Below are 18,794 nucleotides of genomic sequence, written 5' to 3'. Positions count from 1 at the left end.
TAACCCAGACTGTCTTCCCCAGCATATTTTTTATGTGCACTACAGGGACTTTATTCCCATCTACAGTACGTAAAAGTTCTGACTGGGCAGGGCCTGCTCGATTGGCAGATCCCCTAGTGTTGACTAACCAGGTGGCCTTTGCTAAATGCGTATCCCAATGTTTGAACGTCCCGCCACCCATTGCTCTCAGTGTAGTCTTTAACAGTCCATTGTATCGTTCAATTTTCCCAGAGGCTGGTGCATGATAGGGGATGTGATACACCCACTCAATGCCGTGCTCTTTGGCCCAGGTGTCTATGAGGTTGTTTCGGAAATGAGTCCCATTGTCTGACTCAATTCTTTCTGGGGTGCCATGTCGCCATAGGACTTGCTTTTCAAGGCCCAGGATAGTGTTCCGGGCGGTGGCATGGGGCACGGGATATGTTTCCAGCCATCCGGTGGTTGCCTCCACCATTGTAAGCACGTGGCGCTTGCCTTGGCGGGTTTGTGGGAGTGTGATATAATCGATCTGCCAGGCCTCCCCATATTTATATTTCAACCATCGTCCTCCATACCAAAAAGGCTTTAACCGCTTGGCTTGCTTGATTGCAGCACATGTTTCGCATTCATGGATAACCTGTGCAATAGTGTCCATGGTCAAGTCCACCCCTCGATCACGAGCCCATCTATATGTTGCATCTCTTCCTTGGTGGCCTGAGGTGTCATGGGCCCACCGAGCTAGAAATAATTCACCCTTATGTTGCCAGTCCAGATCCACCTGAGCCACTTCAATCTTAGCAGCCTGATCCACCTGCTGGTTATTTTGATGTTCTTCAGTGGCCCGACTCTTGGGTACGTGAGCATCTACGTGACGGACTTTTACAACCAGGTTCTCCACCCGGGCAGCAATATCTTGCCACAATGCGGCAGCCCAGATGGGTTTGCCTCTGCGCTGCCAGTTGCTCTGCTTCCATTGCTGTAACCACCCCCACAGGGCATTTGCCACCATCCATGAGTCAGTATAGAGATAGAGCACTGGCCACTTTTCTCGGTCAGCAATGTCTAAAGCCAGCTGGATGGCCTTTACTTCTGCAAATTGGCTCGATTCACCTTCTCCTTCAGCAGTTTCTACAAGTTGTCGCATAGGACTCCATACAGCAGCTTTCCACCTCCGATGTTTTCCCACAAGACGACAGGACCCATCAGTGAACAGGGCATATTGCTTCTCATTTTCTGGTAGTTCATTATACATTGGGGCCTCTTCAGCACGCGTTACCTCCTCCTCTGGCAATATTCCAAAATCTTTGCCCTCTGGCCAATCCATGATCACTTCCAGGATTCCTGGGCGACTGGGGTTTCCTATTCGAGCCCGTTGTGTGATCAGTGCGACCCACTTACTCCACATAGCATCAGTTGCATGATGCGTACAGGGGACCCTCCCTCTGAACATCCAGCCTAGCACCGGCAGTCGGGGTGCCAGGAGGAGCTGTGCTTCAGTGCCAATCACTTCTGAAGCAGCTCGGACCCCTTCATATGCTGCTAATATCTCTTTTTCAGTTGGAGTATAGCGGGCCTCGGATCCTCTGTATCCCCGACTCCAAAACCCTAGGGGTCGACCTCGAGTCTCCCCTGGTGCTTTCTGCCAGAGGCTCCAGGTAGGGCCGTTCTCCCCGGCTGCGGTATAGAGCACATTTTTTACCTCTTGCCCTGCCCGGACTGGCCCCAGGGCTACTGCGTGAACTATCTCCCGTTTAATTTGTTCAAAAGCTTGTCGTTGCTCAGGGCCCCATTTGAAATCGTTCTTCTTCCGGGTCACTTGATAGAGAGGGTTTACAATCAGACTGTAATTTGGAATGTGCATTCTCCAAAAACCCACGACGCCTAAGAAAGCTTGTGTTTCCTTTTTGCTAGTCGGTGGAGACATGGCTGTTATTTTGTTGATCACATCCATTGGGATCTGACGACGTCCATCTTGCCATTTTATTCCTAAAAATTGGATCTCCTGTGCAGGTCCCTTGACCTTACTTTGTTTTATGGCAAAACCCGCCTTCAGCAGGATTTGGACTATTTCCTTCCCTTTTTCAAAAACTTCTCCTGCTGTGTTGCCCCACACGATGATATCATCAATGTATTGCAGGTGTTCTGGAGCTCCACCCTGTTCTAGTGCAGTCTGGATTAGTCCATGGCAAATGGTAGGGCTGTGTTTCCACCCCTGGGGCAGTCGGTTCCAGGTGTACTGAATGCCCCTCCAAGTGAAAGCAAACTGTGGCCTGCACTCCGCTGCCAAAGGGATTGAGAAAAACGCATTAGCAATATCAACTGTGGCATACCACTTGGCTGCCTTTGACTCCAGTTCGTATTGAAGTTCTAGCATGTCTGGCACAGCAGCACTCAGCGGTGGCGTGACTTCATTTAGGCCACGATAGTCTACTGTTAGTCTCCACTCTCCATTAGACTTCCGCACTGGCCATATGGGACTGTTAAAGGGTGAGCGGGTCTTGCTGATCACTCCTTGGCTCTCCAGTCGACGAATCAGCTCATGAATGGGAATCAGGGAGTCTCGGTTGGTGCGATATTGCCGCCGGTGCACTGTGGTGGTAGCGATTGGCACCTGTTGGTCTTCAACCTTCAGCAACCCCACAACGGAGGGGTCCTCCGAAAGACCAGGCAAGGTGTACAGCTGTTTAATTTCCTCCGTCTCCAAGGCAGCTATACCAAAAGCCCACCGGTACCCTTTTGGGTCCTTGAAATACCCTCTCCTGAGGTCGTCTATGCCAAGGATGCACGGAGCATCTGGGCCAGTCACAATGGGGTGCTTCTGCCACCCGTTCCCAGTTAAACTCACTTCGGCTTCCAATACAGTTAGCTGTTGGGATCCCCCCGTCACCCCAGAAATACAGATGGGTTCTGCCCCTATATAGCTTGATGGCATTAGGGTACACTGTGCACCGGTGTCTACCAGAGCCTTATACTTCTGTGGGTCTGACGTGCCAGGCCACCGAATCCACACAGTCCAGTAAACCCGGTTGTCCCTTTCCTCCCCCTGGCTGGAGGCAGGGCCCCTCTAACCCTCATCACAGTACTCATTTCTCATTTCTTGTACGTACAGGTCAGAAGTTTCTTCATTAAGATCAAGAGTAAGATCAGCCCTTCTACTCTCTCTGGGGAACTGCCCGCTGGAAACTGGAGCAGCAATTTTCCTGGAAGAACCTCTTTCTGTGATTGTTTTCCCTTGCAATTCGCGTACCCGTGCCCCTAGGGCTGCGGTAGGTTTTCCATCCCACTTCCTCATGTCCTCTCCGTGGTCACGCAGATAAAACCATAGGGTGCCCCGTGGTGTGTACCCTTTATATTCTCTCTCTTGAGCAAAAGAACGCTTACTTCTAATAGCCGAGATACTGGTCCGTACAGGTGAGGAGTAGGACCTATCCTCTCTGAGTTGCTGGATCTCCCGGGACAGTTTTTCGGACAGTTTCTCCACAGCCGAGACGATGGAGGAAGAAAGACTTTCCTCGTATTGCCGGAGTTGACTAGCCAATTCATCCACTGTTTGTTCCTCTCCATCTTTCCAGGTCATCACTGCCAATGAATTGGCGTATGACGATGGTGAGCTCCTTATAAACTTCCGCCACATGGGTCGTGTGCACTTGACTTCGTCTGGATCTTTGGATAGTTGTTTATTGTTCAGGTCACCATAAATCACCTCCAGCACAGCTAATTCTCTCAGAAACTGGATACCCTTCTCCATGGTGGCCCACTTGCTTGGGCGACATATGACATCTTCCTTAAAGGGATACCTTTCCTTCACGCTTGACAAGAGTTGCCTCCAAAGGCTGAGGATACGTGTCCCTTTTCCAATTGCTTTGTCAATGCCCCCTTCCCTAGAAAGGGATCCCAGCTGCTTGGCTTCCCTACCCTCTAATTCCAGGCTACTGGCCCCATTATCCCAGCATCGGAGCAGCCAGGTGACAATATGCTCACCTGGACGACGGCTGAAATCTTTTCGTATATCTCGCAGCTCACTCAGGGATAGAGATCGGGTGGTCACTGCCTCGTTTATGAGTTCTTCCTCTTCCTCCTCCCTGATCAGCGGCCGGGTCTCCTCCTCCCGTTCTCGTGATGGCCCTTCTCCAGGGTACTCGTACAGTTCTTCCTCCGGTTCCCTTTTAGAAGAAGCTTCTTCCTCCCTTACTAAACGAGCCGACTTCCGCTTCCAAAATTTCTTCTTGTGTACAGGGGCGACTGATACCGGCACAGGCTGGTTCTTTGGTTCAGCCACAGGGCCTGTTGCCGGGGTTGGAGTGGTCGCAGTGCATGTCGCCGGGGTTGGAGTGGCCGCAGTGCAAGTGCATGTCACCAGAGTCCGAGTAGCCGCAGGGCCTGTTGCCGGGGTCTGAGTGACTGCAGTGCAAGTGCATGTCACCGGAGTCTGAGTGGCCGCAGGGCCTGTCGCCGGGGTTGGAGTGGCCACAGTGCAAGTGCATGTCACCAGAGTCTGAGTGGCCGCAGGGCCTGTCGCCGGGGTTGGAGTGGCCACAGTGCAAGTGCATGTCACTGGAGTCTGAGTGGCCGCAGGGCCTGTTGCCGGGGTTGGAGTGGCCACAGTGCACGTGCATGTCACCGGAGCCTGAGTGGCCGCAGGGCCTGTTGCCGGGGTCTGAGTGACCGCAGTGCATGTCGCCGGGGTCTGAGTGGCCTCAGTGCATGTCGCTGGGGTCTGAGTGGCCGCAGTGCATGTCGCCGGGGTCTGAGTGGCTGCAGTGCATGTCGCCGGGATTGGAGTGGCCGCAGTGCATGTCGCTGGGGTCTGAGTGGCCGCAGTGCATGTCACCGGGGTCTGAGTGGCTGCAGTGCATGTCGCCGGGATTGGAGTGGCCGCAGTGCATGTCGCCAGGGTCTGAGTGGCCGCAGTGCATGTCGCCGGGGTCTGAGTGGCCGTAGTGCATGTCACTGGGGTTGGAGTGGCCGTAGTGCGTGTTGCCCGGGTTTGAGTGGCCGCAGGGCCTGTTGCCGGGGTCTGAGTGGCTGCACGGCCTGTCGCTGGGGTCGGAGTGGCCGCAGGGCGCGTTGCTGGGGTCTGAGTGGCCGCAGTGCGTGTCGTTTTACTGTCAGAGCCAGAGACCTTCCCTTCCCTTTGAGGGCACTGAATGGTGTTGAACAGGGCTCGGTAGGCATGGGCCAGGCCCCAGCACGTTGCAATGAGCTGCATCTCTCTGGAGTTGCCAGGGTGACAGCATACTTTTTCCAAATATTCTACTAACTTTTCAGGATTCTGCACTTGCTCAGGGGTGAAGTTCCAAAACACTGGGGGTGCCCATTGGCCTAGGTACTTGCCCATCTTGTCCCACACACCCTGCCACTCATAATTATTCAGCCTTGGGGCAGATCTCTGGATGATATTCTTAAATTGCTTACCAACTTTAGACAAAACCGAAACAGTATTCCCAAGAAGTATTAATAGAAGTATCTTAACTGCCCAAGGATGTTCAAAATACTGAAAAATTACTGTAATGAAGGAGGAAACATTATAGAAGAAGGTAGTGACCCTGCCATTCTGTATTTCCTCCGTAAAAAAACTCTCAGAAAAGTTACTGCAATTGCTAGTTGTCTCCACGAAATGATCTCCGTGGTACAGTAACGGCTTCATTGCGAAGTTTACATACCACACTAACGTCAAGGTCAATGTTCTAAAAACAAACCTCACAAGCGAGACATTACTATTCACTGCAGACCACAGCAAACTGCAAAACCCAACACCAATCTTTAACATGTACAGCAGGAAAAAGAGCGCGATGCAGATTATACAAATCAATATTGAGAACAGAGAAACCAACATTGTGACCCACAACTACTAACAGATATAAGTTCTTTAATACGCTCCGGTTAACCTGTTATTATCTCAAACCCTTCGAGCCCCACGTTGGGCGCCAAAAAGGACTGTCGTGGTTTAACTTCAGTCGGCAACTAAGCACCACGCAGCCGCTCGCTCACTCCCCCCCACCCGGTGGGATGGGGGAGAGAATTGGAAGAGCACAAGTTAGAAAAACTCGTGGGTTGAGATAAAAACAGTTTAATAATTGAAATAAAATGATAATAATAATAATATGATAATAATAATAATAATACACAAAGCAAGTGATGCACAGTACAATTGCTCACCACCCGCCGACCGATGCCCAGCCAGTCCCCGAGCAGCGGCCCCCCCCGGCCAGCTTTCCCCAGTTTATGTACTGAGCATGACGTCACATGGTATGGAATGTCCCTTTGGCCAGTTTGGCTGTGCCCCCTCCCAGCTTCTTGTGCACCTCCAGCCTTCTCAGTCGGTAGAACATGGGAAGCTGAAAAGTCCTTGGCTAGTGTAAGCATTACCTAGCAACAACTAAAACATCGGTGCGTTATCAACTTTGTTCTCATCCTAAATCCAAAACACTGTACCAGCTACTAGAAAAGAAATTAACTCTATCCCTGCCAAAACCAGGACAAGGTGCTAGAGTGTGTCCAGAGAAGGGCAATGAGGCTGGTGAGGGGTCTGGAGAACAAGTCTTATGAGGAGCGGCTGAGGGAACTGGGACTGTTTAGCCTGGAGAAAAGGAGGCTGAGGGGAGACCTCATCGCTCTCTACAACTACCTGAAAGGAGGTTGTAGCGAGGTGGGTGTCGGTCTCTTCTCCCAAGTAACTAGCGATAGGACGAGAGGAAATGGCCTCAAGTTGCGCCAGGGGAGGTTTAGATTGGATGTAAGGAAAAATTTCCTTACTGAAAGAGTGGTTAAACATTGGAACAGGCTGCCCAGGGAAGTGGTTGAGTCACCATCCCTGGACGTATTTAAAAGACATGTAGATGAGGCGCTTAGGGACATGGTTTAGTGGGCATGGTGGTGTTGGGTTGACGGTTGGACTCGATGATCTTAGAGGTCTTTTCCAACCTTAATGATTCTATGATTCTATGATTCTACTCTGCATCTAATCTTAGAATCTGAATATTTTTATTGTTACATTACATAAAAACATCAGAAAATGTTTAATCAAATTAATCATAAATATAACAGTTAAACAGAGACCAAGCAATGGCTATCCAAGTCTGACATAGGTACTTCTCCAAAACAAAGCTGAATTATAAAAGGTATGTCTATGCGGTAGAATTTGTGTAAAAAGAACATTATAAAATATTCGGTCCAAATCATTGAAATGCTGTGGAATTATAGTGGGTAGAAGAAACTTTTTTTTTTAAATTCAGAGTTAGTCCCTGCCTAATTTTTATGTAAGTCTAAAACATTTGTTGCATTTTGGTTTTATTTCAAAGGCACCTATAGGTTAAAAAGAGCATATCTTTAACTCTGTTATAATTAGAAGAGGCCTTCTTAAAGGCACTGGACTCTGTGGTATTACTTGCATCAGATCTTTTTCAAAGATATATTTCTTCCCAGTGTTTGTCAATAGTCTAAATTAAATGGACAGTGACTAAACTAGAAAGCCAAACTAGTTTTGCTGGACATATCTTGCTACCTTTAATATAATAATTCCACCATAACCATAGTAAGGAACGCCTTCATGAATAATGTGACTCAGACCTAAATTTCTCATGTAAAAAATGAAGCTGGGCAAGGATAAGAGAGTAAGACACAGTTTTTAAAACTAAAGAAGTATTAACTTTTCATTCTTCTTTTAATTTTTCCTTAGCAGTTCATCAAAAGTGTGATTTACACCAGTTAGAGCCAATATAAGTAGCAACCAAGATGTGCAAGATAGTTGTTACTGTTTGTTTTAACTTTTTTTCAGTTCCTCTTCTGGCTCTTTTGTGCGTGTGTATATATAGAAACATAGAACGGTTTGGGTTGGAAAGGACCTTAAAGATCATCTAGTTCCAACCCCCCTGCCATGGGCAGGGATACCTTCCACTAGACCAGGTTGCTCAAAGCCCCGTCCAACCTGGCCTTGAACACTTCCAGGGAGGGAGCATCCACAGCTTCTCTGGGCAACCTGTTCCAGTGTCTCACCACCCTCACAGTAAAGAATGTCTTCCTAATATTTAATCTAAATCTACCCTCTTTCAGTTTAAAACCATTACCCCTCGTCCTATCACTACACTCCCTGATAAAGAGTCCCTCCCCATCTTTCCTGTAGGCCCCCTTTAAGTACTAAAGGCCACTATAAGGTCTCCCTGGAGCCTTCTCTTCTCTAGGCTAAACAACCCCAACTCTCTCAGCCTGTCCTCATAGGGGAGGTGCTCCAGTCCCCTGATCATCTTTGTGGCCCTCCTCTGGACCCACTCGAGCAGGTCCATATCTTTCTTATGCTGGGGCCCCTAGAGCTGAACACAGTACTCCAGGTGGGGTCTCACCAGAGCGGAGTAGAGGGGGAGAATCACCTCCCTCGACCTGCTAGCCACACTTGTTTTGATGCAGCCCAAGATGTGACTGGCTTTCTGGGCTGCGAGCACACATTGCCGGCTCATGTCCAAATTTTTAATCCATCAGTATCCCCAAGTCCTTTTCTGCAGGGCTGCTCTCTCTATATATACATATATATAGATAGCCTGTAGGAATTGGGAGCCATAATTTCTTCACTCTGACTTGCTGGGTATCACTGATTTCAGTATGAAACTGAAAGTGGAGGCAAGGAGTTGTGAGGCAAAGAGGGTGACAGGCTGGGTGGGAGCATGCAGCTCTTGAGGGGGGTGGCACAGTGTCAGTTGTCATTATGTATTACCAGTTGAAACATGGATTGGGGGATTATTTTTAATAAGACTGGCTTTGCTGGGCAAGAAAAGGTTGTGTGTTTAGGCATATTTATTGTGATGCTGCTCAAGGTGGCTAGGAAACTGTACAGGAAGGACAATTTTAAACCAGTGGTGGCTTCATCATGTTAGGAACTGCCCTCAGAGGAAAAACCCAAGGGACAATGTTTAATGAAGTGGCTTGCCTGAGGTACAGGAATCATTATAGGGAAATGAGGAACATGAAGTGTGTTTTGGTTTTTATTTAAGTTGTATAAAAGCGGTCATGAGATGAGGATGGATGGATGGTGTTGACAGCGTGGCCTTACTTGGACTGAAGAGCTGCTGGCAGGTTGGGGAGCGAGTATGAAGCATGCTTCTAAGCTTCTCTACTTGGCACACGGGAGCCTTATGAGCAGATATTAGGTAGATAAAGCTATTACATTAAAACTTCAAGGCAGCTCAGTCACCATCTGGTGCCAAATAGGCGCATGTGTGTGTTTGTAAGTCGGGAAGAGGGCCAAGAAGAGAGGCTCTCACAGGCGGCCCGCAGCTGGGACAAGCCTCTCCCGGCCCAGGCCCGAGCGAGCTGGGAGGCGGCCCCAGGGTAGCGGGGGCGCCCATCTTGTGCCAGCCCCGCCGAGGTGCCGCGAAGGGCGGAGTACGAAGACGACCGCGGCAGCGCTTCTGCCCCCGCCTCTCCCGTGAGCCGGTCCTGCCGTGACGCCGCGGCGAGCCGCACAGGCGCAACAACTCCCAGCGCTTGTTGTATCCGGCCGGCGCCTTTTCTCTCTTCCCCCCTCCTCCCTCTCCCCGTCCCTCCTTCCTTCCTTCCTTCCTTCCTTCCTTCCTTCCTTCCTTCCTTCCTTCCTTCCTTCCTTCCTTCCTTCCTTCCTTCCTTCCTTCCCTCCTCCCCTCCTTCCCGCCCTCCCGGAGCCGCCGCGGTCGGTGCTGCCACCGCCGCCGCTGCTGCTGCACGCGCCCTCCCTACCCGCTCTGCGCCCGGCCGGCAGCACCTCCGATCTCCCCGGCTGCCCCATGAAGCGATGGCAGCGGCCAACTTCGGCAAGATCCAGATAGGGATCTACGTGGAGATCAAGCGCAGCGATGGTCAGTGGGGCATGGGTGGCGGGAGGGGCCGGCCCGGCGGAGCGGCCGCAGCCCCTGGCCGGGCGCCGCCGCCGCCCCGGTGCGCGGCGCGGGGGAGCGGGGAGGGGGCTGCGCGCGGGGCCCATTGTGTGCGCGGGGCCGATTGTGTGCGCGGGGCCCATTGTGTGCGCGGGGCCGGGGAGTGGCCGGGCCTGGCGCGCGCTGCGGTTGTCAGGGGAGCGCTCGCGCTTGGCGGCGGAGGGCGGTTGCTGGGGCGCGAGCGGCCGCCGCGGCCGCCGCTGGGGACGGGGAGGCTGCAGCAGGGCGGGGCGGCGGCGGGGTGGGGGGCTGAAATGCGGGGGAGAAGGGCGAGGTGGGTGCGAGGGGGATGAAGCAGGGATGGGATGGGCTCATGGGGGAGCGAAAAACGGGACAAGTGTGGGGTGAGCAATGAGACGTGCGGGGTGGCAGTGGATGGGGGTGATGAGGTGATTTGGGGGGGAGAGGGGCGTGGGTGGGGAGGTTTTGGAGGGGAGGTGGAAGGGCCTTAGGGGAGGGGATGAGGTGATGGAGGGAGGAAAGGCCTTCAATGCAAAATAATAACTTCTTGTTTGCTCTGGCGTATGAGCCGTGTTCTGAAAAAATGACACAACAATATGTTCTGACAGAAATGCCTTTGGACGCTTCCATCATTTGACAAAAAAGCTTGATGTTATTATTTCAGATGTTCCTTATGATTAAAATATAAGAAAAGTGCTTGCTATTTATGCCCATGAGTTGTTATTTCTCTGTTGGGGATCCAGTGTTTCTCATCTTGCCCAGCATCTCTTGATGGGAGGATGTATGGTGCTGTCTAGAAATACATGTGAATAAAGGAAGCATGTGTGTTAAGTTTAGGGTACTAACTCTTCATATTTGTCTGGAAGGAGAGAACTGAAATGTGAAGTATACTGACTGAATCAATGGCAAGTCACTCGTGACTTCAGCTCTTCAATTTGAGTGGGAATATGTCATCTGTTCTTGGCCTCTGTGAGATCTATGAAGCCTACTAAACAAGGGTGGGGTTCTGCTGGGGTTTTCTGGAAAGTCTTTTTTTTTTGTTTTTCTCCAGGCTTCAGGAGCTTGCTAAAGAATAAGCAGATGTTTTTAAGGGAAGAAAGACCTGGAGGTCAAAGGCACTGAAGTTAGCGTGGTTTTGTCATGAGGCAGGAAACAAGTGGCCAACAAGCTTTATGCAGCTTGTCTTCTCATGTCCCATACCGCAGTTGACCCCTACATTAAAATAATGGTTGGTGTTGGCTGGACACTGTATTAAATCTAACCCCTCAATTTGTGCTTAATGGCTTGTGTGTCATGTGAAGAATCTGATAGGTCTGGCAGTTATTTGCATAACTCCTGCAGGTCTCTGTCTCAGGTTTCAGAAAACCTCACCGTAGCAACTTGTAAAACTGTTTTTTCTGAGGCCTCTGTGAACTTCTAATAAATGTTACTGCTTGTTTTTGTCCTGGTTCCGGCTGGGATAGAGTTAATTTTCCCCCTAGTAGATGGCATCGTGCTGTGTTTTGGATTTAGCATGAGAATAATGTGATAACACATTGATGTTTTAGTTGTTGCTAAGCAGTGTTTATACTAAATCAAGGACTTTTCAGCTTCCCATGCTCTGCCAGTGAAGAGGTGCACAAGAAGCTGGGAGGGGGCACAGCCAGGACAGCTGACCCAAAATGGCCAAAGGGACATTCCATACCATGTGACGTCATGCTCAGTATATAAACTGGGGGGAGTTGGCCGAGGGGCAGTGACCACTGCTTGGGGACTGGCTGGGCATCGGTCGGCGGGTGGTGAGCAATTGCATCGTGCATCACTTGCTTTGTGTATTCTTCTATTATTATTATTATTGCTATTATTACTATTTATTTTATTTCAATTATTAAACTGTTCTTATCTCAACCCACGAGTTTTCTCACTTTTGCTCTTCCAATTCTCTCCCCCATCCCACCGGGGCGGGGGGAGTGAGTGAGCGGCTGTGTAGTGCTCAGTTGCCAGCTGAGGTTAAACCATGACAGTCCTTTTTGGCGCCCAACGTGGGGCACGAAGGGTTTGTGATAATAACAGATTAACCAGAGCGTATTAAGGAATTTATATCTGTTAACAGTTGCGGGTTACAATATTGATTCATCTGTTCTCGATATTAGTTTATCTGATCTGCACCGTGCTCTTTTTTTTGCTGTACATGTTAAAGATTGGTGTTGGGTTTTGCAGTTTGCTGTGGTCTGCAGTGATTAGTGATGTTTTGCCTGGGAGATTTGTTACTAAAACACTGGCCTTGAGCTTAATCTGGTATTTGAGCTTTGTACTGAAGCCATTACTGTACTTTGCGTACCACCTCGTGGAGACAATTAGCAATTATACTTCTTCCTCTGAGAGGTTTTTTATGGAGGAAATACAGAATGGCAGTGTCACTACCTTCTTCTATGATGTTTCCTCCTTCATTACAGTAACTTTTCAGTATTTTGAACATCCTTGGGTAATTAAGATACTTCTATTGGTACTTCTTGGGAATATTGTTTCGGTTTTGTCTAAAGTTGGTAAGCAATTTAAGAATATCATCCAGAGATCTGCCCCAAGGCTGGATAGTTATGAGTGGCAGGGTGTGTGGGATAGGATGGGCAAGTACCTAGGCCAATGGGCACCCCCAGTGTTTTGGAACTTCACCCCTGAGCAAGTGCAGAATCCTGAAAAGTTACTAGAATATTTGGACAAAGTATGCGGTCACCCTGGCAACTCCAGAGAGACGCAGATCACTGCAACGTGCTGGGGCCTGGCCCATGCCTACCGAGCCCTGTTCAAAACTATTCAGTGCCCTCAAAGGGAAGAGAAGGTCTCTGGATCTGACGACAAAACAACAGGCACTACGGCTGCTCTAACCCCGGTGACAGGCACTGTGGTTACTTCAACCACCACGACAGGCCCTGCGGCCACTCTAACCCTGGCAAGTAGGGCTATCATGAGAACAGGAGGAGGAGAGCTGGCCACTGCTCGGGGAGGAAGAAAAGGTGCTAACCACCCGATCCCTATCCCTGAGTGAGCTGTGAGAGATATGAAAAGATTTCAGCCATCGTCCAGGCGAGCATATTGTCACCTGGCTGCTCCGATGCTAGGATAATGGGGCCAGTAGCCTGGAATTAGAGGGTAGGGAAGCCAAGCAGCTGGGATCGCTTTTTAGGGAAGGGGGCATTGACAAAGCAATTGGAAAAGGGACACAAGTCCTCAGCCTCTGGAGGCGACTCCTGTCAAGCGTGAAGGAAAGGTATCCCTTCAAGGAAGATGTCATATGTCACCCAGGCAAGTGGACCACCATGGAGAGAGGTATCCAGTACCTGAGGGAATTAGCTGTGCTGGAGGTGATTTATGATCACCTGAACAATAAGCAGTTACCCAAAGATCCAGATGCTGTCAAGTGCACACGACCCATGTGGCGGAAGTTTGTACAGAGTGCACCATCGTCGTATGCCAACTCATTGGCAGTAATGACCTGGAAAGATGGAGAGGGACAAGCGGTGGACGAATTGGCTGGTCAACTCCGGCAATACGAAGAAAGTCTCTCTTCCTCGCTCGTCTCGGCTGTGGAGAAACTGTCCCGAGAGGTCCAGCAACTTGAAGAGGATAGGTCCTGCTCCCCACCTATACGGACCAATATCTCGGCTATTAGGAGTCAGCGTTCTTTTGCTCAAGAGAGAGAGTATAAGGGGTACACACCACGGGGCACCCTATGGTTTTACCTGCGTGACCACGGAGGGGACATGAGGAAGTGGAATGGAAAATGTACCTCGATCCTAGAGGCACGGCTATATGAGTTGCAAGGAAAAACAATCACAGAAGGGGGTTCTTCCAGGAAAATTGCTGCTCCAGTTTCCAGCGGGCAGTTCCCCAGACAGAGTAGAAGGGCTGATCTTACTCTTGATCTTAATGAAGAAACTTCTGAGTCGTACGTACAAGAAATGAGAAATGAGTACTGTGATGAGGATTAGAGGGGCCCTGCCTCCAGCCAGGGGGAGGAAAGGGACAACCGGGTTTACTGGACTGTGTGGATTCGATGGCCTGGCACATCGGGCCCACAGGAGTATAAGGCTCTAGTAGACACCGGTGCACAGTGTAACCTAATGCCATCAAGCTATAAGGGGGCAGAACCCATCTGTATTTCTGGGGTGACGGGGGGATCCCAACAGCTAACTGTATTGGAAGCCGAAGTGAGTCTAACTGGGAATGAGTGGCAGAAGCACCCCATTGTGACTGGCCCAGAGGCTCCGTGCATCCTTGGCATAGACTACCTCAGGAGAGGGTATTTCAAGGACCCAAAAGGGTACCGGTGGGCTTTTGGTATAGCTGCCTTGGAGATGGAGGAAATTAAACAGCTGTCCACCTTGCCTGGTCTCTCGGAGGACCCCTCTGTTGTGGGGTTGCTGAAGGTCAAAGACCAACAGGTGCCAATCGCTACCACCACGGTGCACCGGCGGCAATATCGCACCAACCGAGACTCCCTGATTCCCATCCATAAGCTGATTCATTGACTGGAGAGCCAAGGAGTGATCAGCAAGACCCGCTCACCCTTTAACAGTCCCATATGGCCAGTGCGGAAGTCTAATGGAGAGTGGAGACTGACAGTAGACTATCGTGGCCTAAATGAAGTCACGCCACCGCTGAGTGCTGCCGTGCCGGACATGCTAGAACTTCAATACGAACTGGAGTCAAAGGCAGCCAAGTGGTATGCCACAATTGATATTGCTAATGCGTTTTTCTCCATCCCTTTGGCAGCAGAGTTCAGGCCACAGTTTGCTTTCACTTGGAGGGGTGTCCAGTACACCTGGAACCGACTGCCCCAGGGGTGGAAACACAGCCCCACCATTTGCCATGGACTGATCCAGACTGCACTGGAACAGGGTGAGGCTCTGGAACACCTGCAATACATTGATGACATCATCGTGTGGGGCAACACAGCAGGAGAAGTTTTTGAAAAAGGGAACAAAAATAGTCCAAATCCTGCTGAAGGCCGGTTTTGCCATAAAACAAAGGTCAAGGGACCTGCACAGGAGATCCAATTTTTAGGAATAAAATGGCAAGATGGACGTCGTCAGATCCCAATGGATGTGATCAACAAAATAACAGCCATGTCTCCACCAACTAGCAAAAAGGAAACAAGCTTTCTTAGGTGTCGTGGGTTTTTGGAGAATGCATATTCCAAATTACAGTCTGATTGTAAACCCTCTCTATCAAGTGACCCGAAAGAAGAACGATTTCAAATGGGGCCCTGAGCAACGACAAGCTTTTGAACAAATTAAACGGGAGATAGTTAATGCAGTAGCCCTGGGGCCAGTCCGGGCAGGGCAAGATGTAAAAAATGTGCTCTACACCGCAGCCGGGGAGAACGGCCCTACCTGGGGCCTCTGGCAGAAAGCACCAGGGGAGACTCGAGGTCGACCCCTAGGGTTTTGGAGTCGGGGATACAGAGGATCCGAGGCCCACTATACTCCAACTGAAAAAGAGATATTAGCAGCCTATGAAGGGGTTCGAGCTGCTTCAGAAGTGATCGGCACTGAAGCACAGCTCCTCCTGGCAACCCGACTGCCGGTGCTAGGCTGGATGTTCAAAGGGATGATCCCCTGTCCACATCATGCAACTGATGCTACGTGGAGTAAGTGGGTCTCACTGGTCACACAGTGGGCTCGAATAGGAAACCCCAGTTGCCCAGGAATCCTGGAAGTGATCATGGATTGGCCAGAGGGCAAAGCTTTTGGAATATCGCCAGAGGAGGAGGTGATGCATGCTGAGGAGGCCCCAATGTATAATGAACTACCAGAAAATGAGCAGCAATATGCCCTGTTCACTGATGGGTCCTGTTGTCTTGCGGGAAAGCATCGGAGGTGGAGGGCTGCTGCGTGGAGTCCTATGCGACAAGTTGTAGAAACTGCTGAAGGAGAAGGTGAATCGAGCCAATTTGCAGAAGTAAAGGCCATCCAGCTGGCTTTGGATATTGCTGACCGAGAGAAATAGCAAGTGCTCTATCTCTGTACTGACTCATGGATGGTGGCAAATGCCCTGTGGGGGTGGTTGCAGCAATGGAAGCAGAGCAACTGGCAGCACAGAGGCAAACCCATCTGGGCTGCCGCACTGTGGGAAGATATTGCTGCCCGGGTGGAGAACCTGGTTGTAAAAGTCCGTCACGTAGATGCTCACGTACCCAAGAGTCAGGCCACTGAAGAACATCAAAACAGCCAGCAGGTGGATCAGGCTGCTAAGATTGAAGTGGCTCAGGTGGATCTGGACTGGCAACAGAAGGGTGAGTTATTTCTAGCTCGGTGGGCCCATGACACTTCAGGCCATCAAGGAAGAGATGCAACATACAGATGGGCTCGTGATCGAGGGGTGGACTTGACCACAGACACTATTGCGCAGGTTATCCATGAATGCGAAACATGTGCTGCGATCAAACAAGCCAAGCGGTTAAAGCCTTTTTGGTATGGAGGATGATGGATAAAATATCAATATGGGGAGGCCTGGCAGATCGATTATATCACACTCCCACAAACCCACCAAGGCAAGCGCCACGTGCTTACCATGGTGGAGGCAACCACCGGATGGCTGGAAACATATCCCGTGCCCCATGCCACTGCCCAGAACACTATCCTGGGGCTTGAAAAGCAAGTCCTATGGCGACATGGCACCCCAGAAAGAATTGAGTCAGACAACGGGACTCATTTCCGAAACAACCTCTTAGGCACCTGGGCCAAAGAGCATGGCATTGAGTGGGTATATCACATCCCCTGTCATGCACCAGCCTCTGGGAAAAGCGAACGATACAATGGACTGTTAAAGACTACACTGAGAGCAATGGGTGGCGGGACATTCAAACTTTGGGATACGCATTTAGCAAAGGCCACCTGGTTAGTCAAGACGAGGGGATCTGCCAATCGAGCAGGCCCTGCCCAGTCAAAACTTTTACGTACTGTAGATGGGAATCAAGTCCCTGTAGTGCACATAAAAACTATGCTGGGGAAGACAGTCTGGGTTATTCCTGCCTCGGGCAAAGGCAAACCCATCCATGGGATTGCTTTTGCTCAAGGGCCTGTGTGCACTTGGTGCGTAATGCAGAAGGATGGGAAAGTCTAATGTGTAACTCAAGGGGATTTGATTTTGGGTGAGAATAGCCAATGTTTTGAATTGTATGATGTTAATTGCTATGTAATATTATATGCCATGTCACCGGTATCACAGTAAGAATCACCCAGATTAATGAAGAATGAATTTTGATGAATCCGAGCAAAGCACAGTGATGATGGAACCAAAACTGGCTTCAGCATGCAACAGTCCAACACCACACACCATCTCTCCTGTCCTGAAACACTGTTATGACAGATGGAACTCAAAATCATGGACTAAATGAACTCAACGAACATTTTAGAGGGATGGCCCATAGACTAAGGGAATGATATCTGTGTGTATATATCAAAAGACAGGGAAAGTGGTGTCAATTAAGTAAAATGTATTGGAAAGTATGGAACCTGGGCCTGACGTAGATGGTATAGAATAAGGGGTGGATACTGTCCTGGTTCTGGCTGGGATAGAGTTAATTTTCCTCCTCATAGCTGGCATAGTGCTGCGTTTTGGATTTAACATGAGAATAATGTGATAACACACTAATGTTTTAGTTGTTACTAAGCAGTGCTTACACTAAGTCAAGGACTTTTCAGCTTCCCGTGCTCTGCCAGTGAAGAGGTGCACAAGAAGCTGGGAGGGAGTATAGCCAGGGCAGCTGGCCCAAACTGGCCAAAGGGATATTCCATACCGTATGACATCATGCTCAGTATATAAGGTGGGGGGAGTTGGCTGTGGGGCAGCAACCACTGCTTGGGGACTGGCTGGGCATCGGTTGTCGGGTGGTGAGCAATTGCATCGTGCATCACTCGCTTTGTATATTCTTCTATTTTTATTATTGCTATTATTACTATTTTATTTTATTTCAATTATTAAACTGTTCTTATCTCAACCCATGAGTTTTCTCACTTTTGCTCTTCCAATTCTCTCCCCCATCCCACCCGGGGCAGGGGAGGAGTGAGCGAGTGGCTGTGTGGTGCTCAGTTGCCGGCTGAGGTTAAACCACAACAGTTTTGTATGCCTTTGGAAAATAAGGCATGAGAATGCTTTGCTTCTTCCCCCCCTATTCTGCTCACTTCTAATGTCAGAAGTGAGGACAGTAACTGTTGAACATAAGAATACTTATTTTCATTACTGTTAATGGTTTACATATTTTGCTGTATCACTTACATATGTGATGCAGCACATTAAATATATTACATATCAGCAATATACTAGGGGGATGCCTTCACAGCAGTTGCTCAAACTATAGGGTTTTGAGCATTTATGTTAACTTGGTTCTTGTGTGAGCAACTGTACTGCAGTGTCATTCCAGAGTTAGTGGGTCCTGGTTATTGTGAGGTTTGCTTGTTTTTCATTGGGACTGGAGGAGGAGATGCCCCGTTATGGCTCAGGCTACTGCAGTGTTCTGTCATTCTCTTCCCAGTAAACTGTAGGAGGAACTGTCTTAAGTATGTGGAAGGGAGCATTTTGAGAAAGATATCGAAGGACAGCCAGCACTAGATTGCATTTCGATTGCTTTGCCTTTCAGAAGGTAGGTTTCCAACCTGAGCTGTGGTTGCACAGGCAATAGAGATTGATCTAGCTGCTTCTAACAAGGGGAGGTCTTGCTGCCTGTGCCTCTGTCAGCTGTGTTGTTCCTACAAACTTTCTCTTCCATCCAGTGTGGCCAATGATTTTTTTTCTCTGTTGATTTAATACATTAATTGATGATTTGATTCACTAAACACAGTAGAAAACTTTTGGATGTGCTAGTTTTCTGCAGGATTAGTGAGTTCAAATGACTCAGAGGGATCTGTGACCCCAACAGTATCAATGTATAGGAAATGCATGGCCAGGATGAAGTGGAGGTGAGAAAGTATG

General features: G+C 49.6%; 1 protein-coding gene across 5 annotated transcripts in view; it reads left to right on the top strand.

Annotated features, from left to right (window-relative positions):
• Window positions 1-9,640: 9,640 nt before the first annotated feature.
• LOC143171919 (kinesin-like protein KIF2A) overlaps window positions 9,641-18,794 on the top strand; it is a 75,649-nt gene continuing 66,495 nt past the window's right edge. For all 5 annotated transcript variants that reach the window (XR_012997238.1, XM_076361104.1, XM_076361102.1 and 2 more), the window contains exon 1: window positions 9,641-9,803. Coding sequence is in view for 4 of the 5 variants with exons in the window: in XM_076361104.1 (XP_076217219.1) it covers window positions 9,740-9,803 (64 nt within the window). In the remaining variant the exon portion in view is untranslated. The remainder of the gene's footprint in view (window positions 9,804-18,794) is intronic.

This window comes from Aptenodytes patagonicus, chromosome W (assembly GCF_965638725.1).
Source record: "Aptenodytes patagonicus chromosome W, bAptPat1.pri.cur, whole genome shotgun sequence".
NCBI lineage: Eukaryota > Metazoa > Chordata > Aves > Sphenisciformes > Spheniscidae > Aptenodytes > Aptenodytes patagonicus.
This window is presented reverse-complemented; position numbering and strand designations above follow the sequence as displayed.